General features: G+C 38.6%; 2 protein-coding genes across 3 annotated transcripts in view; one reads left to right on the forward strand and one right to left on the reverse strand.

Annotated features, from left to right (window-relative positions):
* Window positions 1-11,953, reverse strand: part of LOC133661599 (protein kinase C and casein kinase substrate in neurons protein 1-like) — a 54,166-nt gene extending 42,213 nt beyond the window's left edge. For both annotated transcript variants that reach the window (XM_062064904.1, XM_062064903.1), the window contains exons 1-3: window positions 11,893-11,953; window positions 9,247-9,347; window positions 8,071-8,227 (exon numbers count right to left, since the gene is read on the reverse strand). In XM_062064904.1, the coding sequence (XP_061920888.1) occupies window positions 8,071-8,227; window positions 9,247-9,300 (211 nt within the window). In that variant the 5' untranslated portion in view covers window positions 9,301-9,347; window positions 11,893-11,953. The remainder of the gene's footprint in view (window positions 1-8,070; window positions 8,228-9,246; window positions 9,348-11,892) is intronic.
* Window positions 1-23,671, forward strand: part of plxna4 (plexin A4) — a 376,636-nt gene that overhangs the window by 226,018 nt on the left and 126,947 nt on the right. The gene's annotated exons all lie outside the window — the stretch shown is intronic.

The following is a 23,671-nucleotide window of genomic DNA, read 5'->3' on the forward strand; positions in this document are numbered from 1 at the left end:
TTAGGAACCTGCTGACAAAATTATAGTCAAAGATCCTCTATGACAGGAATGCTGTTTTTAGGAACTTGCTGCCAAAATGCTAGACAACGATCCATGAGAGATAGTCAAAGATTTTCTATGAGAGGAGTGCTGTTTTTAGGAACTTGATACATCAACACTCGTCAAAGATCCTCTATGACAGGAATGCTGTTTTTAGGAACGTGCTGCCAAAATGCCAGACAAAGATCCATGAGAGATGTGATGTCTTTAGGAACTTGCTACATAAACACCAGTCAAAGACCCTCTACGACAGGAAGGCTGTTTTTAGGAACTTGCTGCATAAATACTTGTCAAATATCCTCTATTACAGGAGTACTGTTTTTAGGAACCTGTTGCCAAATTACTAGTCAACGATCCTCTATGAGAGGTGTGTTGTTTTTAGGAACTTGCTCCATAAACAGTAGTCAACTATTCTTTATGCCAGGAGTGCTGTTTTTATGAACCGGCTGACAAAATGATAGTCAAATATCCTCTATGAGAGGAGTGCTGTTTTTAGGAACTTGTTGCATAAACCCTAGTCAAAGATCCTCTATGTCAGGAGTATTGGTTTTAGGAACCTGCTGACAAAATGATAGTCTAAGATCCTCTATGAGAGGAGTGCTGTTTTTAGGAACTTGCTACACAAACACTCGTCAAAGATTCTCCATGACACGAGTGCTGTTTTTACGAAACCAGCTGCCAAAATGCTAGTCAAAGATCCATGAGAGGTGTGCTGTCTTTAGGAACTTGCTATATAAACACCAGTCAAAGACCCTCTACGACAGGAATGTTTTTTAGGAACTTGCTGCATAAATACCTGTCAAATATCCTCTATTACAGGAGTACTGTTTTTAGGAACCTGTTGCCAAATTACTAGTCAACGATCCTCTATGAGAGGTGTGTTGTTTTTAGGAACTTGTTCCATAAACAGTAGTCAACGATTCTTTATGCCAGGAGTGCTGTTTTTATGAACCGGCTGACAAAATGATAGTCAAAGATCCTCTATGAGAGGAGTGCTGTTTTTAGGAACTTGTTGCATAAACCCTAGTCAAAGATCCTCTATGTCAGGAGTATTGGTTTTAGGAACCTGCTGACAAAATGATAGTCTAAGATCCTCTATGAGAGGAGTGCTGTTTTTAGGAACTTGCTACACAAACACTCGTCAAAGATTCTCCATGACACGAGTGCTGTTTTTACGAAACCTGCTGCCAAAATGCTAGTCAAAGATCCATGAGAGGTGTGCTGTCTTTAGGAACTTGCTACATAAACACCAGTCAAAGACCCTCTACGACAGGAATGTTTTTTTGAGGAACTTGCTGCATAAATACCTGTCAAATATCCTCTATTACAGGAGTACTGTTTTTAGGAACCTGTTGCCAAATTACTAGTCAAAGATCCTCTATTAGAGGTGTGTTGTTTTTAGGAACTTGCTCCATAAACACTAGTGAAATATCCTTTATGACAGGAGTATTGTTTTTAGGAAACCTGTTGCCAAATTACTAGTCAACCATCCTCTATGAGAGGTGTGCTGTTTTTAGGAACTTGCTCCACAAACACTCGTCAAAGATTCTCCATGACAGGAGTGCTGTTTTTAGGAACCTGCTGCCAAAATGCTAGACAAAGATCCATGAGAGATGTGCTGTCTTTAGGAACTTGCTACATAAACACCAGTCAAAGAACCTGTATGACAGGAAGGCTGTTTTTAGGAACTTGCTGCATAAATACTTGTCAAATATCCTCTATTACAGGAGTACTGTTTAAGGAACCTGCTGCCAAATTACTAGTCAAAGATCCTCTATGAGAGGTGTGCTGTTTTTAGGAACTTGCTCCATAAACAGTAGTCAAAGATTCTTTATAACAGGAGTGCTGTTTTTAGGAACCGGCTGACAAAATGATAGTCAAAGATCCTCTATGAGAGGAGTACTGTTTTTAAGAACTGCTGCATAAACACTAGTCAAATATCCTCTATGTCAGGAGTACTGGTTTTAGGAACCTGCTGACAAAATTATAGTCAAAGATTTTCTATGAGAGGAGTGCTGTTTTTAGGAACTTGATACATCAACACTCGTCAAAGATCCTCTATGACAGGAATGCTGTTTTTTAGGAACGTGCTGCAAAATGCTAGACAAAGATCCATGAGAGATGTGCTGTCCTTTAGGAACTTGGTACATAAACACCAGTCAAAGAACCTGTATGACAGGAAGGCTGTTTTTAGGAACTTGCTGCATAAATACTTGTCAAATATCCTCTATTACAGGAGTACTGTTTAAGGAACCTGCTGCCAAATTACTAGTCAAAGATCCTCTATGAGAGGTGTGCTGTTTTTAGGAACTTGCTCCATAAACAGTAGTCAAAGATTCTTTATGACAGGAGTGCTGTTTTTAGGAACCGGCTGACAAAATGATAGTCAAAGATCCTCTATTAGAGGAGTACTGTTTTTAAGAACTTGCTGCATAAACACTAGTCAAAGATCCTCTATGTCAGGAGTACTGGTTTTAGGAACCTGCTGACAAAATTATAGTCAAAGATTTTCTATGAGAGGAGTGCTGTTTTTAGGAACTTGATACATCAACACTCGTCAAAGATCCTCTATGACAGGAATGCTGTTTTTAGGAACGTGCTGCCAAAATGCTAGACAAAGATCCATGAGAGATGTGATGTCTTTAGGAACTTGCTACATAAACACCAGTCAAAGACCCTCTACGACAGGAAGGCTGTTTTTAGGAACTTGCTGCATAAATACTTGTCAAATATCCTCTATTACAGGAGTACTGTTTTTAGGAACCTGTTGCCAAATTACTAGTCAACGATCCTCTTTGAGAGGTGTGTTGTTTTTAGGAACTTGCTCCATAAACAGTAGTCAACGATTCTTTATGCCAGGAGTGCTGTTTTTATGAACCGGCTGACAAAATGATAGTCAAAGATCCTCTATGAGAGGAGTGCTGTTTTTAGGAACTTGTTGCATAAACCCTAGTCAAAGATCCTCTATGTCAGGAGAATTGGTTTTAGGAACCTGCTGACAAAATGATAGTCTAAGATCCTCTATGAGAGGAGTGCTGTTTTTAGGAACTTGCTACACAAACACTCGTCAAAGATTCTCCATGACACGAGTGCTGTTTTTACGAAACCTGCTGCCAAAATGCTAGTCAAATATCCATGAGAGGTGTGCTGTCTTTAGGAACTTGCTACATAAACACCGGTCAAAGACCCTCTACGACAGGAATGTTTTTTTGAGGAACTTGCTGCATAAATACCTGTCAAATATCCTCTATTACAGGAGTACTGTTTTTAGGAACCTGTTGCCAAATTACTAGTCAAAGATCCTCTATTAGAGGTGTGCTGTTTTTAGGAACTTGCTCCATAAACACTAGTGAAATATCCTTTATGACAGGAGTATTGTTTTTAGGAAACCTGTTGCCAAATTACTAGTCAACCATCCTCTATGAGAGGTGTGCTGTTTTTAGGAACTTGCTCCACAAACACTCGTCAAAGATCCTCCATGACAGGAGTGCTGTTTTTACGAAACCTGCTGCCAAAATGCTAGACAAAGATCCATGAGAGATGTGCTGTCTTTAGGAACTGGCTACATAAACACCAGTCAAAGACCCTGTACGACAGGAAGGCGGTTTTTAGGAACTTGCTGCATAAATACTTGTCAAATATCCTCTATTACAGGAGTACTGTTTTTAGGAACCTGCTGCCAAATTACTAGTCAAAGATCCTCTATGAGAGGTGTGCTGTTTTTAGGAACTTGCTCCATAAACAGTAGTCAAAGATTCTTTATGACAGGAGTGCTGTTTTTAGGAACCGGCTGACAAAATGATAGTCAAAGATCCTCTATGAGAGGAGTACTGTTTTTAGGAACTTGCTGCATAAACACTAGTCACAGATCCTCTATCTCAGGAGTACTGGTTTTAGGAACCTGCTGACAAAATTATAGTCAAAGATCCTCTATGACAGGAATGTTGTTTTTAGGAACTTGCTGCCAAAATGCTAGACAAAGATCCATGAGAGATGTGCTGTCTTTAGGAACTTGGTACATAAACACCAGTCAAAGAACCTGTATGACAGGAAGGCTGTTTTTAGGAACTTGCTGCATAAATACTTGTCAAATACCCTCTATTACAGGAGTACTGTTTAAGGAACCTGCTGCCAAATTAATAGTCAAAGATCCTCTATGAGAGGTGTGCTGTTTTTAGGAACTTGCTGCATAAACAGTAGTCAAAGATTCTTTATGACAGGAGTGCTGTTTTTAGGAACCGGCTGACAAAATGATAGTCAAAGATCCTCTATGAAAGGAGTACTGTTTTTAGGAACTTGCTGCATAAACACTAGTCACAGATCCTCTATCTCAGGAGTACTGGTTTTAGGAACCTGCTGACAAAATTATAGTCAAAGATCCTCTATGACAGGAATGTTGTTTTTAGGAACTTGCTGCCAAAATGCTAGACAAAGATCCATGAGAGATGTGCTGTCTTTAGGAACTTGGTACATAAACACCAGTCAAAGAACCTGTATGACAGGAAGGCTGTTTTTAGGAACTTGCTGCATAAATACTTGTCAAATATCCTCTATTACAGGAGTACTGTTTTTAGGAACCTGCTGCCAAATTACTAGTCAACGATCCTCTATGAGAGATGTGCTGTTTTTAGGAACTTGCTCCATAAACAGTAGTCAAAGATTCTTTATAACAGGAGTGCTGTTTTTAGGAACCGGCTGACAAAATGATAGTCAAAGATCCTCTATGAGAGGAGTACTGTTTTTAGGAACTTGCTGCATAAACACTAGTCACAGATCCTCTATCTCAGGAGTACTGGTTTTAGGAACCTGCTGACAAAATTATAGTCAAAGATCCTCTATGACAGGAATGCTGTTTTTAGGAACTTGCTGCCAAAATGCTAGACAAAGATCCATGAGAGATGTGCTGTCTTTAGGAACTTGGTACATAAACACCAGTCAAAGAACCTGTATGACAGGAAGGCTGTTTTTAGGAACTTGCTGCATAAATACTTGTCAAATATCCTCTATTACAGGAGTACTGTTTAAGGAACCTGCTGCCAAATTACTAGTCAAAGATCCTCTATGAGAGGTGTGCTGTTTTTAGGAACTTGCTCCATAAACAGTAGTCAAAGATTCTTTATGACAGGAGTGCTGTTTTTAGGAACCGGCTGACAAAATGATAGTCAAAGATCCTCTATTAGAGGAGTACTGTTTTTAAGAACTTGCTGCATAAACACTAGTCAAAGATCCTCTATGTCAGGAGTACTGGTTTTAGGAACCGGCTGACAAAATTATAGTCAAAGATTTTCTATGAGAGGAGTGCTGTTTTTAGGAACTTGATACATCAACACTCGTCAAAGATCCTCTATGACAGGAATGCTGTTTTTAGGAACGTGCTGCCAAAATGCTAGACAAAGATCCATGAGAGATGTGATGTCTTTAGGAACTTGCTACATAAACACCAGTCAAAGACCCTCTACGACAGGAAGGCTGTTTTTAGGAACTTGCTGCATAAATACTTGTCAAATATCCTCTATTACAGGAGTACTGTTTTTAGGAACCTGCTGCCAAAATGCTAGACAAAGATCCATTAGAGATGTGCTGTTTTTAGGAACTTGCTACATAAACACCAGTCAAAGACCCTCTATGACAAGAGTGCGGTTTGTTGCACCTGTAGAAAAAGCACTGGTCAAAGATCCTCTATATGACATTCTGGTTAGAATCAGAGTTGTTGCCTCAATGACCGTGAGAACACTCAAGTTTGGCTCTTTGATGCAACACAAACACTCGTCTTCTTGTGTCTCACCCTTAAAGTGTTCATCCTGAGTCAATCCTGCTCTCTTCTTCGTACTCCACCAAAAAGCGTCCTTCTCATCCTCTCACCTTACACCACCCCTCCATCCCCTCGCTAAGGTCCCTGCCTCCCAGCTGGCTTTCATCCTCCTCAGGTTAGATTACTGCAAAGCACCGCCTGTCCGCCAGCGTTCCTCCAAGCTTTTCATCCGGGCTCACGTTCATGCAGGGGAGATCCCACCGCCTTTTCGGGGCCGATGGGAAATTTCCCCGCTGCTCCATGGCTGCCCACTTAAGACACATGCGTAGAGCGGGTACACACCAGTAGGCACACGGTCCAAACACATGTGAGCGTGCCAAGCTACACCAAGCAACACCGGCGAGGAGATTACGAAAGCTGCTGTCAGCCATGTTTCTCACAGACGCGTTTGTCCAAACACTTAAAGCCGGATCGACTCTGGCAGCATCCAGACAACAAGATTGTGTGTGTACGTGCGTGTGTGTGTGTGTGTGTGTTTTAATTTAAGCATGAAATAATAAACAATCAGTTGGTTTTCCCGTGCAGTCACATTGCTATGTACTATGTTGTAATTGACAGGTGTACAGAAAAAATGGCAGCTCGGTCACTAGAAATTTACAGTAAAATCTATGGTTGTTGTTTGTACAGTGAATTACTGTAAATGCAAAAATGATACCACTTTTACGTTTATATTTTGGCTTCTGATCTGACAGGGGCTTTTTTAATTGTAAAATTATGGCTATTGTTTTTATATTTTTGCATTTTTTGGGGGGTGTTGGGGGGGGGTTAAATATAAACATGGTACCAATGCTATTTTGACGGTAAAATTCTGAGCTGCCTTTTTTTTTTTTTTTTTTTTTTTTATAAAATCCACGGTCGTTTTCACTGTGCATTACTGTAAATTTAAAGTTATTTTTACGGTTAAATTCTGGCGACTGAACTATAATTTTTTCATCGTAAAATGTACTGTCTGGCAGCATCCAGACAACAAGATAGTGTGTGTGAGTGTGTGTGTGTGTGTGTGTGTGTGTGTGTGTGTGTGTGTGTGTGTGTGTGTGTGTGTGTGTGTGTGTGTGTGTGTGTGTGTGTGTGTGTGTGTGTGTGTGTTGATATTTATGCTTGCTGTAATTTTGTTGTGTTGTTTGGATTATATATACACTATGTACAGTATATAGTACAGTATGTATATATATATATATATATATATATATATATATATATATATATATATATATATATATATATATATACGGTATATATATATATATATATATATATATATATAACAACAATATATACATATAAGTTAGGTCAGGAAAAAAACACAGAGGCTATTTCATTATTTTTATAACTGTTGCACTAAATCACAAATGTAGTTAGTCAATTATGTCAATTATTAGAATAAGAGCATCAATACATGAAGCTTGACAAAGGGCATTTCTAGAGGATTGAATATCATTTGTAATGTTTCTGATTTGATTTAGTAACACTGTTTGTTTCATTATGAATGACACGATTTGATTCAAAGGCTAAATATCGTTAAACCCCTTTTAATAATACAAAGAAACTAGTTGAAGATTATTTGTTTTCCTTGTGAAATCATCAAGGGATAGTTTATTAATAAAAACAAATACAATTAGGAAGGGGAAATAAAATCATACTGGAAGTACAAATTCAAACATTTCTACACGTCCTATGAAAAACAGGTTAAGCTGATTCTTTTGTTCACATTTTACAATTAGCAATAACCACATTTAATTGCCTGACTTAGTTTCTCTTCATTAACAATTTACTGTATTACTCTTATTTAATTTTTACTTGCATTACTGTCTTTATTACACAATTTTACACTACACAAGCTAAGTATTGTCATTTTTCCAAACTCCTATTTGTTTATTGATATTTAATTATTTAAGACATTTGTCTTTACCAAATAAGTAACAACATTTAAATGACATAATGTAAGGGGATTGAGTGTGTTTTCACACATTCAAATGATTAAGAATGTGTGAATCAAATTCTCCAATTGTGGGTTTAAAATGTCAAGCAGGTCCGACTTGATTTTCCCATCTACCACATTATGTTTAGTTGGTCCCCACACGCCAATAATGTCACACATACCAAGAGTCCGCTAATCTTTACACTTTTAATTGTTAAATTACTGTTTGTTGTCTTTTTTAATGTTGTGTGGTCTATCTATATGGTGGATGCCCTGCTGTAGCATGTGTGACGAAGCTAACCTTTCTCGACCACACTTCTCCACCTCTTGGCCCAGTCACTCAGCTGCACAGCATAGCTTTTCTCGATCTTAGCACGTTCCTGGAAACAGCTGACCAACTCATTACATAGTCGGTGGCCATCGTCTACCCGCTTCACCGTTCTCTTGTAGTTTCCTGGCTGTGTAGGACACAAAACAGATATATATCTTTGCAGTCTCCATTGTTCATTAAACAAATTGCAAAAGATTCACCAACACAGATGTCCAGAATACTGTGGAATTTTGCGATGAAAACAGAGCTGTTTGTATTGGTATACAATGTGTCCGAATACTTCCGTTTCAACCATCGACGTCACGCGCAAACGTCATCATACATAGACGTTTTCAACCGGAAGTTTCGCGGGAAATTTAAAATTGCACTTTATAAGTTAACCCGGCCGTATTGGCATGTGTTGCAATGTTAAGTTTTCATCATTGATATATAAACTATCAGACTGCGTGGTCGGTAGTAGTGGGTTTCAGTAGGCCTTTAACTGCCTAGATATTATCCTTTTGGTTCTCAAATTTCAAGTTCTCAAATAGTCGACAAAAACAGATCACCGTGTTGTTTACTTAAGCAGACACTTTTTAATATTTAGAACACAGTATACCGGGACTTGATGAATTAGTCAACTTGGACGGATTGTCGACATAAACAGGTTCCACCGTATGAGGGTCACAAAGGATAGAATGACAATTTGGTTGGTGTTTAACAGCACTGAAGCTATAAACTAAAAACAAGGTGACAATCAAACCAAACATGCAAATATCTTAAACTCTTTCAAAACTGTTGCTATAGGTTTGTGTTTTTATCTATATATTGTCTTGTGTTTTTGTTCATCTTTTTTAATGTTGAGAGACTACGGATGGAAATTTAATTTAATCAACCTGCATTGTCCCTTTAAATAAACAAAAACTACATCAATAATACTAAAAAAATAACCCATAAAACGCTTCAAAATCTGACATTTGACTGTCAGGAAACTGAGAACTGGTGTCATGAATGTCTTAACACAAAATTCAACAATGTAAGACCTATAAACAATACATTTTCAGCATGTTTATTTAAACATACACAGTGAACTTTGTTAAGAATCACAATAAGCTAGGGCCAGTATTTGGCAGGAAATAGAACACAGGTTTGTTGTAAAATCTTTACCTCCCAGAAACTATCGCAGCTTTCAAGGGTACTGAGGTCTCCATCAGAGGACATTTTGCGGTCCGCCTTGCAGCACGGAATGATGGCGGCTTGAGATGAAACTAAGAAAAAAATAAATAAAATAAAAGCAATTCAGGTTAATACATATTACAAAGTGGTAAAACCCAATACATTTTGGTCAAAAAGTGGTATGCTACAGTTCATACAAACATTAACATTTAGAACTGACAAAAAAAACAATAAAGTTGATGACGCGTTAGGGCTGAGAGGCAAGTCAGTCTCAAATAAAGGCACAAACATTGGAATTGAGGGTTCACTGACAGCAACAAAATGGCAACAGCAGAGGATTTTAGCATGAATCTACATGTATGAGCCAAAAAGAAAGAACTTATTGACTACAACTTTGGACTACAACTGAATAAAAATGTGAGACTCGTGCAAAGGTCCTCGGATAAACCTCTACCATATATTTAAATATTTACTGACATATTTAAGGGAAAATCACTAAACCACTAAAGTCTCAAATTCCAAATGGCTTATTTGGAGCAAGTTTTTAAGAAGGCAAGATTGTTTTTTAAATATCTCAGCCATGCCTTCATGGTTCGATTTCAAATTCCGGGACTTATGGGGCTCGCAAAGACACAAAAAGTAGTGTACAGTTCTAACTCATATCTGTCAGTGTAGACTGACAAACTATGACACAGTCGACGGCCTGTAGAAAGGCTTTGGTATGTAAATAAGACTGCCCACAAATTGATGCATTCTTAAGAGAAAGCGTGTGAATATGGTCTGTAAAACCAAATCTATGTCAAATTTGGACACAAGCACTACCACTCACTACATGTTATGTAGACCACAAAGAAATGTTTTAAATGTAAAAACAAAACAAAAAACCTAATAGGATCCCTTTAACTGAATAAAGAAAAACGTTAAACCTGCAACTCAAACTGAGCCTGTGAACGAACAATCTGAGGAGAACACTAGTATCTAAGGATAGATGTGAAGATATGATTACATAATTTCAAACCAAATTATGAGTTTATTTTAAGTAAAAATTCCTATTTTTCAGCTGTGAAACACCTGCAGGAATCTAATGATGAACTCTGTCCACAGTTCATTGTGACCTAACTTCTCTATACATCCACTTCCTGCGTTTTTCTCATTGGACAGAGCACTCTTTCAAGGCTAGAAAACTTCCTGCTGCAGACAACAACCTGAGAGGAAAACAACCGTTGCTCCAGGCCGCAGCACTGACTCACTAATCTATCCTTTTTGGTGGGGACATGAAGATTTGCGACAACTACTGCAATAACTAATATTGCACTGAAGCTTGATGTGAAGAAAATCATACATATTTCCCTAAAATCGTTCAGTCCGAGTACTCAATTTACAGAATAGTGATGTGGGAAAAAAAAACATGGGCTTTGACTGTAGCTGTTAAAAGAGGCTATTGCTTGTATTGTGTCTTGTAGTCCTACTTCTTGCCGGAAGTGAAAACTAGTGGTGGTCAACCAAGCCAAGAACTATCGGAGTACAAAAGAGGCTTAAATCTTCCTGCAAAAAGCAGATACGAGCAAAAAAATCTAACTATGCAATGGAATAGAACCTATACTTTATCCAAAAAAGATTTGTCGAGTGATATCAAGGATAATATGTCGGCCGCGTTCCCAGACATATCGAACTATTGTGCTACAGACGCCATTCTACATGACAAGACAGATGTTAACTTGGAAAAGCATGGAGGTCTACAACTTTTTTGTGTGGGGCGAGGTCAAGGAAATAGTATCAAGACTGTCCCGGATAAATTTGCATGGTTTTTGTTCGGGTAAGGTTGCATTTCATGATTTAACTTTGCGTCTACTGCCATGTTTGTTGCTGTTGCACGCACCGTTTACGAGTAGCGTGTTTTCCCCCGTCTTTATCAAAATATAACTATAGATGTCAACATTGTGTATGTGCTGAAACTTCATTTATGATTGTTGCCTTTGGTAAAAACGTAACTATTAGGTTTTGCTCACATTTGCTTTCTTTTATTTAGACTCGCCAAGTTGGTACTTTTGGAAACACTTGTAGCAAACGTGTTTAAGAAATACAAATAATATCAAGACAATACTTAAAAGTGTGTTTGATATACTTTGAACGTTTATTATTTCCCATTTAACAAAGTGATCACTGCTAACTCATGCATTCTTCAACTATACTCCCTTGTACTGGAGTGTGAGCTGCTCTTCTCGTTGTTTAATTAAATCTTGCAATCTTGCACTCTGTTTGATTACCTCTCGAGGAACTCTGAACAGCCAAAAACAACAAGCACCGGGCATTTTTTCTTCTAAAAGGGCTAAATGGCGCCTAGTACTCAGTGAGTACACAGCTAGCTTAAAGGGAAACTTCGGTTTTTTTCAACCTGGGCCCTGTTTTCATAATTTTTTCTGTATATGTGAGTGCTGGATAAAACATGTTTTGAGGTCGCGCCAGTATTGAGCAGGGCAGGCAGCCTCCAGCCCAGCTAACGCTCGTACACAGGGCAACTGGCTCTCGTCAAAATTCGGCCTATAAACATGCATTTTTTTCACACTGACAGGCTCAGATAGTTACAATGAGTGTCCGACAACATACTAGAAAGGAGAAATTAACGTATGTCTCTACCTTTAGCTGGAGATCGCTGTGTGTTGTGAGCTGTGTCCAAATCTCACCACGCTACAAATCTCGTTCCGAAATCTCGCGATAACTCGCGACAAAACACCGGTGGAAAAACAGTTACCTGACTGAGGTGAAGAGAGATGACTGAAGTGATTTTCTGCCTCCACTATAAAACTAAAATAACAGTCTTCGGTAATCCAACAGAAAATCACTTCAGTCATCTCTCTTCACCTCAGTCAGGTAACTGTTTTTCCACCGGTGTTTTGTCGCGAGTTATCGCGAGATTTCGGAACGAGATTTGTAGCGTGGTGAGATTTGGACACAGCTCACAACACACAGCGATCTCCAGCTAAAGGTAGAGACATACGTTAATTTCTCCTTTCTAGTATGTTGTCGGACACTCATTGTAACTATCTGAGCCTGTCAGTGTGAAAAAAATGCATGTTTATAGGCCGAATTTTGACGAGAGCCAGTTGCCCTGTGTACGAGCGTTAGCTGGGCTGGAGGCTGCCTGCCCTGCTCAATACTGGCGCGACCTCAAAACATGTTTTATCCAGCACTCACATATACAGAAAAAATTATGAAAACAGGGCCCAGGTTGAAAAAAACCGAAGTTTCCCTTTAACCACCACACATATCTAATAGGTGGGACATGAGCCGGACGTGACGTCAGTAAAGTCCAAGCAATTGACTGTCCAAAAAGTTGCTAATGACTCTAAGAAAGGATTCATATTGTAGGAGATACAAAACATGTGAGAAAAGTATGTTAAATATGTTAAAGTTAAAGTACCAATGATTGTCATACACACACACTTGGTGTGGTGAAATTTGTCCTGTCCCCTTGTTTATCCCCTGGGAGGTGAGGGGAGCAGTGGGCAGCAGCGGTGCCCGCGCCCGGGAATCATTTTTGGTGATTTAACCCCCAATTCCAATCCTTGATGCTGAGTGCCAAGCAGGGAGGTAATGGGTCCCATTTTTATGGGGTTTGAACTCACATTGAGGCCTACATTTGGCACCCGATGGTCTTAAAGCAAAGCTTAACTTCTTCCGACAGTCCGCCGGACGGTATATAGGAAGCCCTTCTATTAGCGTGTCTAGGCGTGTCAACTTAATTTGGTAAAATTGGAATGATATACAGAATACAGTTATAACTGCAGGTTCAGTGAGACAGTGAACATAAACCATAGATTAGTTGCAAACAAAAATATGGATACAACTTACCTTCGTAACCTCACAGTATTCCAAATGCACATTGAGGTCCAACAAAAGTGGTCCTGTTATGCTGGCAATGGTGCAATTAGTTAGTCCCCACCAAGCCTTGCATAATTTTGTCAGATATGCATATTTTTACATATTGTTAATAAAATATTTTGCTGTTTTAGTCAAAAACTCCCAGAATGAGACAGGGTTGATAGTGAAACTGTCAGATACAGTTGTGGACTGGGTGTAGCACACAATTATGCAAAGGTCTTTGAATACAAAAAGAGTGGATACACTGTAGAGACAGTAGTAGCTGCAGTTTATTTCAGTATTGTCTACAAGTCTACTTAGTACTAGAATACAGCCTTTGAATAAACATGTTGTATTTTGTAATAAATGTGAAAATATTTATCAAATTATTTTAAAGAGTGGTGTCTTGAGTATTTCAGGTGAATTCTTACGGATGTTGTATTGCCATGGTACAGAAAAGGAACAAACAACAAACAATGCTAATGCTAGATAAAATATATATATATATATATATATATATATATATATATATATATATATATATATATATATATATATATATATATATATATATATATATATATATATATACGGTATATATATATATATATATATATATATATATATATAACAACAATATATACATATAAGTTAGGTCAGGAAAAAAACACAGAGGCTATTTCATCCCTACAAGCCTGTTTTGCAGGTGTCCCTGCTCTTCAGTGGATTTTATAAACACTGGTTTTCTTGTGTCTCACCCTTAAGTGGTCATCCCGAGCCAATCCTGCTCTCTTCTTCGTATTTCACCAAAAAGCGTCCTTCTCATCCTCTCACCTTACTCTTACTCTCACCTTGCAGGGAAACCTGCGAAACAGGCTTGTAGGGATGAAACAGCCTCTGTGTTTGTTCCTGACCTAACGTATATTCCGCTCTACCCCGGTATTGAGCACTGTATAATGGATACACCACAGAAACCTTGACTATATATATATATATATATATATATATATATATATATATATATATATATATATATATATATATATATATATATACACTACCGTTCAAAAGTTTGGGGTCACCCAAACAATGTTGTGGAATAGCCTTCATTTCTAAGAACAAGAATAGACTTTCGAGTTTCAGATGAAAGTTCTCTTTTTCTGGCCATTTTGAGTGTTTAATTGACCCCACAAATGTGATGCTCCAGAAACTCAATCTGCTCAAAGGAAGGTCAGTTTTGTAGCTTCTGTAACGAGCTAAACTGTTTTCAGATGTGTGAACATGATTGCACAAGGGTTTTCTATTCATCAATTAGCCTTCTGAGCCAATGAGCAAACACATTGTACCATTAGAACACTGGAGTGATAGTTGCTGGAATTGGGCCTCTATACACCTATGTAGATATTGCACCAAAAAACAGACATTTGCAGCTAGAATAGTCATTTACCACATTAGCAATGTATAGAGTGTATTTCTTTAAAGTTAAGACTAGTTTAAAGTTATCTTCATTGAAAAGTACAGTGCTTTTCCTTCAAAAATAAGGACATTTCAATGTGACCCCAAACTTTTGAACGGTAGTATATATATATATATATATATATATATATATATATATATATATATATATATATATATATATATATATATATATATATATATATATATATATATATATATATATATATATATATATATTATAGTGTCTTCAAAGTATATATATATTATAGTGTCTTCAAAGTATATATATATATTATAGTGTCTTCAAAGTGTGTTGTTTTTTACTAAAATAGGGACTTTTGTCGAGGTTAGAGCCAATGATTCAAGTTTACATTGATCCTAATGTGGAACTCTGCTTCACTATACAAACGTTTCGGTTTGCAAACCATGTTCAAGAACCAATGAAGTTCGTAAATTGAAGTCCCACTCTCTGTTCTAACTCTCTTTACAGTGCACGGCTGTACATCCTTGTTTGTAGGTGCGTCTGAAACTGGGCTGGATTTCCGTTGTTGTTGTGGCTCTCTGTGAATCGACACATGCCAATTGGCGGGGGGTTTACCGCAGCCGCGCCGCTTGTTTTCCCATTTCCTCTCAGCTCTCTGTTTTGTATCCGTCTTGCCGCGGTGCCAGCCATGCAATTTTGCACCTCAGTAGGGTGAAAACTACTTTTAATAGCAGAAGCCGGTTTGTTTTAGAAGAGAATAAAGAGAGATGAGGAAAGAAAAGAAAAGAAAAAAAAAGCTCTTGCGGGGGCAGGCGACGAGGGAACACACACACACACACTCATGCAGCGGACACAGGAATTCACACCTGCTTATCTCTGAGGAATTGGTTGCGAGGGGCTTCTCTTTAATTGGAAACTTTGAAGGCAACCTCATAAATCAAGTGAAAGCCGGGCTTCACTACGTGCACACGCCAGCAAACGTGCACCACCGAGGCACTTGATGAATGGAATACACACACGGCGACCACATGATATTTTTTTTTTAGAAATACCACTCATACTGCATATTTTTTATTGTTGATGGATAGCTTTCACATTTGAACCAATGCGGTTCTTTTGTGTGTGTTCATGTGGTTTTAAAAGTTAATTTGTTCAATGATAATATTAACTATACTGGCCGTTGTTATATTTACTTTTCTTACACTTCTGAGTATCATTTGCAAGTATGCATGCATTTCAGTTGGTCCTACTGTAGGTGTGCTGCGGTAGTCAGGAAGCAGTCTTTGCCATTAAGTTGAATGTAGTCTTGTCTGTTGTTAAGTCCTGCGAAGTGTTTATACTGTAAGTATTGTAGTTATTACATACCAGCTGTTTGATTATAACGTGCATCTTAGTTGTAGTTTTCATTAACAAATTTGGAGGTGTTGAAATTGTAAGATTGATATTGCTAATCATTAGCATGTACATGGCATGTGCAATGTAAATTTGCATCGAGCCAAGGCATTTTGAAAAATGAAGCCTTACTTTTGAATGCTTTTGGATCAGGTAATCTTGGCATAGAAAATTACACTGGCGTAGGGGTCCGCACAGTGGGTCTGGGTTAGTTTTTACCTCATCCCTCACTTAAAGCATAAGTGAAGAATGCACTACTGACATGATAAGACCTGATAAGTCCAAAAGAGAAAGAGATGATACAGTATTCTTTTTTTAATCCTCTTGGCCCCCTTGGGAGCATAGGGTGTCTACCATGGATCTCCACCTCACTCTCTTCTGTGCGATGGTCTTCGCTTCTTGCCAGGAGAGCCCCATCTTGGTCAGTTCATCAAGAGTGGACCGCCTCCAGTTGAGTTTTGGTCTCCCTGGCTTCCTCTTGCCTTGAGGGTTATAGTCCAGGGCTTGTCTCGCTATGTTTCTCGGATCCTTCCTAAGTGTATGGCCGATCCATCCCCACTTTCTGCTTTTGATTTCATTTTGAATTTGCTCTTGGTTCATGCGTCTCCACAGGTCTACATTTGATATTTTGTTGGGCCACCAAATTCTTAGTATGTACCTATGATACAGTATTATAGGCTTACAAATGCTACCTGGTGGTTGTTTGAGCACATTGCAGCTAGTCCTGGTTTGTCCTACTCCTTAATGTAGGGCCATACAACTACATAATTAAGAAGGTTGCAGTTTCAAGAGCTCTGGGGTTGGACATTGAAATGTGGATGTTTTGTCAGAAAGTGTCTCTGCAGTTTATATTCCTTTGAGACGGCGTTTACCTAATTGCAAAGTAAGCACACCAGCTTTTACTCTGCACTGTCCCAAAAAAATCATTATTCTGCCCTTGCTACTCATTTCCAGCGTGTGCAACTAGACAGGTAGTTAACAGCATGAAGAAACAGAAGCTTCAGAAGTTTTGTTGAGAATTGATGTTCCTTCTTTTCAATTATTTTCCTCCTCAGTTTTACTTCTTTACACTTCTTCCTTCATTTAGGTTTGAAAGACTGAAAATATCAACATAAAATAAATATTACAAAAATAAGTCCATTGTGTATTTCATATAAATCATGTCTATTGTGTATTTTACCCAAATAAAATAGGTTTAGTGTTAATATATTCACACAATATATGCATATAGAAATCAAACTACATCCACAGCAAACATTGCACACTATGAATGTGGCTCATCACGGTTAAATCTAAGGTATAGCGTTATCGGCCTCTACTGGTCAAATTCAGCGCTACATGTATTAAACCAGCTTTGATTGCCTGTGATCACGAATACAAAAGACATCACAAAGTCAGCAATTTCAACTCATTCATACTTTGTTGTCCAGTTGCTGTTAAAAAATATTTTTTTTGCGATTTAGTTAGATTTTTTTTCAGGGTCGATAGTGCCACTTTTGGTTTGAATGAGTAATCTTCTTCTACTCACCCCACTGCTGCTTCCTTGTGACACATATGCCTCACTAGCGGGGCGGCGGGAGTACTGCATACATGAGCAACCCTAGTTTGAATAATTTCATCAAGCTTTTTTGGATTATGTTTGGCTGGCCAAATGCTTCCGTCACCCGCAGGATTCTCACAGGAATGAGGCAAAAAGACAACCTTACCTACTGTAGGTGCGCCCCCCATGCTGTGTAATAAAACACATGTAAAATGTCAAATATTGAATGACAGGGCGCATCATATTAAATCTTACCAAAAAATGTATTCCTAGCCTCTTTCTGCTCTGTCACTGATAAAAAATATAATGCACTGTAAAAAAAAAAAAAATTGAAATAAAAAAAAAGTCAGTAGAGTTTACGGTAAAAAAAAAAGTAGGAGCTCAGTTGGGTGTGTTTGTGAGTGTGCGCTTGTGTGTGTAGCATGTAAAATTGTACCCAAGCACGGACATGTTAGAAATGAGTGTACAAAGGTCACTGAAGATTGTGTGTGCGTGTGTGCGTGCGTGTGTGTGTGTATGTGTGTGCGTATGTGCGTGTGTGTGTGTGTGTGTGTGTGTGTGTGCGCGCATGGGTCTCCAGAGTGTGTGGTAACAGGATCCAGGCTGATGTCTGCTCTCACCGTCTGGGCTCTCCATCTATTATTCACACACACACACGCGCACGCACGCACGCACGCACGCACGCACGCACGCACGCACGCACACGGCGTTGAGTTGTGTATTTTCAGGAATTTCCTTAGAGCATGTGTGCAGCTTTATCTTCAGAGAAGCCAATCAAAGTCCTGAATGAACTACTCTGCTGTCCTGGTAAACATGCTGGAAATGAGTATTGAGCGCACGGAAGAAGGCATGCTGATAAGCAGGAAGAGACAACTTGCGGTGTTGTTGAATGGATGGAGAGGGGAGGGGTCCTCAAAGTCATGGCGTCACCTTGATGTCAGGAGTTCATTATCAGCTTCCTGTCTGAATGTGCTGCTGATTGATGGTCTGATGCAGATACAATCATCAGTATCAGACACAACGGGTGGGGGGGGGCAGTGTTCTAAGTTCGTCAGCAAGCTAACATCAGAAGATTTGGGCGAGGGTTCGAGTCCAGGTCGTCATGGGTAACGAAGCTCGGTCTTTAGAAGCGGGGTTCTTTTCATTGTTTTCACAAGCAACACAAAATGTTTTATTTTGCATTTTCTTGCATTGCTTTTTGCTTGAGATCATTGCTGGAAAGTTGGAGAACATGCAAGTTGTGACTTCCAGCCAAGGACTTACATTTGGACATATTTATGACTTGTGCTCTGTACACACAGTACCTCACATAAGTGAGTACAGGCCTCACTTCCCAGCATTTTTGTTGCATCTTTTCAAGGAAAACTACTGTAGAAATGAATGAGCTTTAGTGTAGTCTGTGTACAGCTTGTGGAAGAGAAAATATGTACTAGCCACTTAAAATGTGTCAACCCTAGTGGGTATAATTGTGGGGTGTAGGTAACATGATGGTCTCGGGCTACACGAGGGCTGCCAGGACTTGGGGGAACTGCGGTTCATTCATGCATTGTGACATTATGAAGCAGAAACAGTTTTTTCAACACTGCAAAAAGTCAGTGTTCAAAAACAAGGAAAAAAAAATACAAAAATTAGGGGTATTTTATTTGAACTAAGCAAACATTTTTGCCAATAGAACAAAAAAATTCGGCTTGTCAAGACTTTCCAAAACAAGTAAAATTAGCTAACCTCAATGAACCCAAAAATACCTTTAAAAAAGTATATTCTCACTAATAAGTGCACTTTTCTTGGTAGAAAAAAAAGAGACCTTTTTGCTCAATATGTTCAAAATATTCTTAAATTAAGTAAATGCTAGTGCCATTATCTTGACATAATGACATGCGCTCGGCATCATGACTTTTTTTTTTCATGCTTGAAGTAAGAAATTATTACTTAAAAAAAGTAGTTTTATACTTGTGAGTGTTAATGACACAGCTTTGCAACAGTTGATATTCTAGTTTCAAGCATGTTTTACTCAATATAGGTCATAAAATATCAGCAACAATCTGTAATATCTTACTGAGATAATTTAGGACCAAAACCCTTAAAACAAGTAAAACACTCTAACATCAAATCTGCTTAGTGAGAAGAATTATCTTATCAGACAGAAAATAAGCAAATATCACCCTCATTTGAGATATTTAATCTTACTTAGATTTCAGTTTTTGCAGTGAAGAAGGTTTTTCACGATCTAACGCGCTTCCAAGATGATCAAGTGCTATGCTGAAGGTCACCTCCAGGCCTCAATTGAACACCTGCAGAATTAACCCTTGTCAAAGATCATCTGAGAGGAGTGCTGTTTTTTGGAAACCTGTTGCAAAAATGCTTCTTAAAGATCCTCAATGTGTGACAGGAGCACTTTGCTACATGTTTAGGAATGTGCTGTAAATAGGCAGTCAGCAATCCTGTATGACAGGAGTCGGCAACCCAAAATGTCGAAAGAGCCATTTTGGACCAAAAATACCAAAAAAAATCTGTCTGGAGCGGCAACCTATAAGTGATATAATGAAGTCAACACCTTATATAAGTGTCTATATTAGCTATAATAGCCCACTATCGAAATGACTATGTGTGGCAGGCTGACACAAATCTTCGTTGACAGAAATGTTCAAATGTAATATTTATTCTACCCATTTTTACAACATTGGAAAAGATTACTAAAACGCAGGCTTCTCAGGTGGTGAGATAACTCCTCTAAATTACTGGCCTACAATGGCCAAAAGGTATAGATGTGTGTGTCCAAGTTAAAGGAAATGGCGGGCTGTCTTCTTCTAATGGGTTTATTACAATCTATGCAAGCTGGGTAACGTTTGCTGTGGTCTGGAACAACGTGGCGCACAAACAACTATCGGAAATGCAGCCAATATTACATAAAGACAATGTGTCGTGAAACATGCAAATATAAATTAAATGTACAGACGACATAAGTAAAGGAAATTGAATAAACTCATATGTACCTACAAACGAGGCATAACGATGCAATACGTACACACAGCTAGCCTAAATAGCATGGTAGCATCGATTAGCTTGCAGTCATGCACTGACCAAATATGCCTGATAAGCACTCCACACAAGTCAATACGTCAACAAAGCTCACCTTTGTGCATTCACATACAGTATAAAAAGATTGGTGGACAAAATGAGACAAAGAATGAGTGGCATAAAAATATGTCTTTCTCTGGCATCGTTGAAGAAAGTTGTAAATGTAAACAAACTACAGTGAGATCAAGGACCGCCAAAATTAGTAGGACAAAACAGCGCTCGCCAAATACTCTCATCAGTGAAGCATGTTTAATATAAACAGTGGGATTTCTAACAATTAGGGAGGTTTGTGTCATGTTGTCCTCCTACAGAAACCATATTAAAACAAAAATATATTTTTTCCCCTATCTTTTTCTATTTTCATCCATTTTTGAAAAAGCTCCAGGGAGCCACTAGGGCGGCGCTAAAGAGCCATGCGGCTCTAGAGCCGCAGGTTGCAGACCCCCGCTCTATGACATCAGTGCTATTCATATAGGAACATAATGCACAAATGTTAGTCAAAGATCATCTATATGAGAAACATTGTTTGTAGGAACGTGCTACAAAAGTGCTTGTCAAAGATGCTCTATGTCAAGCAGGAGCACTTCGCTGTTTTAGGAACCTGCTGCGTAAATATTAGTTTAAAATCCTCTGAGACAAGAGAGTTGTTTTTCGGCACCTGCTGCAAAAAATGTTAGTGAAAGGTTCTCTGAGTGACAGTAACCTGCTGGGGGAAAGGCAGTCAAAGATCCTCTCTGACATAAATGTGGTTGATAGGAGCATTTTTCTGAAACAATCAAAGATCCTCTATATGAGAGAAGTTGCTTTTAGGAGCCTGCTGCCAAAATGCTAGTCACGTATCATCTACAGTATATGAGACTGGAGCACTCTGCTGGTTTTGGGAACATGCTGCCAAAAAAGAGAGTCAAAGGTCCTCCATCTCATAAGATCTGTTTATGGGAACATATTGCATGAACACCATTTAAAGATCATTTATATGAGAGAAGCACTGTTTTTAGGGACCTGCTGCAAAAATGTTAGTCAAAGATCCTCTATAACAGGAGTGCAGTTTTCATGCACCTGTTGCATAAACATGAGTCAAAGAGCACTTTGCTGTTTTTATTAACCTGCTGAAAATATGGCAGTCAAGATCTCGGAACAGTAAAGCAATAGTAAAAGAAACACTGTTTTTAGGAACAAGCTGCAAAAATGTTAGTCAAAGATCCTCTATAAAAGGAGTGCAGTTTTTACGCACATGCTGCATAAACATTGGTCAAAGATTCTCGCTGTGTGACAGGAGCATTATGCTGTTTTTAGTAACATGCTGCAACAAGGCAGCCAATATCCTCTATGATGTAAGAGCTGTTTTATAGGAACATATTGCATAAACACTAGTAAAACAAACACTGTTTTTAGGAACCTGCTTCTAAAATACTAGTCATCGATCCTCTATTTGTGACAGGACAACTTTGCTGTTTTTAGGAACATGCTGTAAAAAAAAAATAAAAAAAACTACTCCCAAGTGGGCCAGACTGGTAAAATCACGGTACGATAACTTACAAATAAAGACAACTTCAGATTGTTTTCTTTGTTTAAAAATAGAACAAGCACATTCTGAAAATGTACAAATCATGATGTTGTTGGGGTTTTTTTTTACAATTACCTGTTGCGGTTAATAGTATATATACTTTATTTGTTGTTATTTATATTTTCTGTATAAAATATGTGATCATGTTCATCAGTCAACTCATTGGTGTTCATTTTCAATTTATCGAGATAAAAAAATTATATCAAAATCAAATTACAGGATGTTATTTATGTAGTTTTATCATTTTCCCCAACTGATGTATTTTTGATTGATTGATTGAGACTTTTATTAGTAGGTTGCACAGTGAAGTACATATTCCGTACAATTGACCACTAAATGGTAACACCCGAATACGTTTTTCAACTTGTTTAAGTCGGGGTCCACTTAAATTGATTCATGATACAGATATATACTATCATATATACTATCATCATAATACAGTCATCACACAAGATAATCACATTGAATTATTTACATTATTTACAATCAGGGGTGTGGAGGGGCGGGGGGGGGGGCTGGGGGGGGGGGGGGTATGGGCATCAAGTAGTGGACATAGAGAGAGAGAGAGAGAGAGAGAGAGAGAGAGATAGAGAGAGAGAGAGAGAGAGAGAGATCAGAAGGCATAAGAGAAAGAAAAAGTATCTGCATTTGATTGTTTACATTTGATTATTAGCAATCCGGGGAGGGTGTTAGTTTAGGGTTGTAGCTGCCTGGAGGTGAACTTTTATTGCGGTTTTGAAGGAGGATAGAGATGCCCTTTCTTTTATACCTGTTGGGAGTGCATTCCACATTGATGTGGCATAGAAAGAGAATGAGTTAAGACCTTTGTTAGTTCGGAATCTGGGTTTAACGTGGTTAGTGGAGCACCCCCTGGTGTTGTGGTTATGGCGGTCATTTACATTAAGGAAGTAGTTTGACATGTACTTCGGTATCAGGGAGGTGTAGCGGATTTTATAGACTAGGCTCAGTGCAAGTTGTTTAACTCTGTCCTCCACCTTGAGCCAGCCCACTTTAGAGAAGTGGGTAGGAATGAGGTGGGATCTGGGGTGGAGGTCTAGAAGTAACCTGACTAGCTTGTTCTGAGATGTTTGGAGTTTAGATTTGAGGGTTTTGGAGGTGCTAGGGTACCAGGAGGTGCATGCATAATCGAAAAAGGGTTGAACGAGAGTTCCCGCCAGAATCCTCAAGGTGCTTTTGTTGACCAGAGGGGAAATTCTGTAGAGAAATCTCATTCGTTGGTACTAACATCATGTGGTTTATTTTGTACATACGTAGCATCATCTACAAAGATACAAAGACTTGCTTTTGCGACATCCAGTGGACACATTTAGAACAGCTGTTGCTTTCATTCAAAAATTTCAGGTACATTTTTATACATAGCAAACTCATCCCGCGGGCCGGATAAAACCTGTTCGCCGGCCTGATCCGGCCCCTCGGGCCATACGTTTGACACCCCTGCTCTACTAGGTACTGTTTATAGGAACGTATTACATAAACACTAGTCAAAGATCCTCTATGGCTGACAGGAGCCCTCTGT

The sequence above is a fragment of the Entelurus aequoreus genome, linkage group LG12 (assembly GCF_033978785.1).
Source record: "Entelurus aequoreus isolate RoL-2023_Sb linkage group LG12, RoL_Eaeq_v1.1, whole genome shotgun sequence".
In the NCBI taxonomy this organism is placed as follows: domain Eukaryota; kingdom Metazoa; phylum Chordata; class Actinopteri; order Syngnathiformes; family Syngnathidae; genus Entelurus; species Entelurus aequoreus.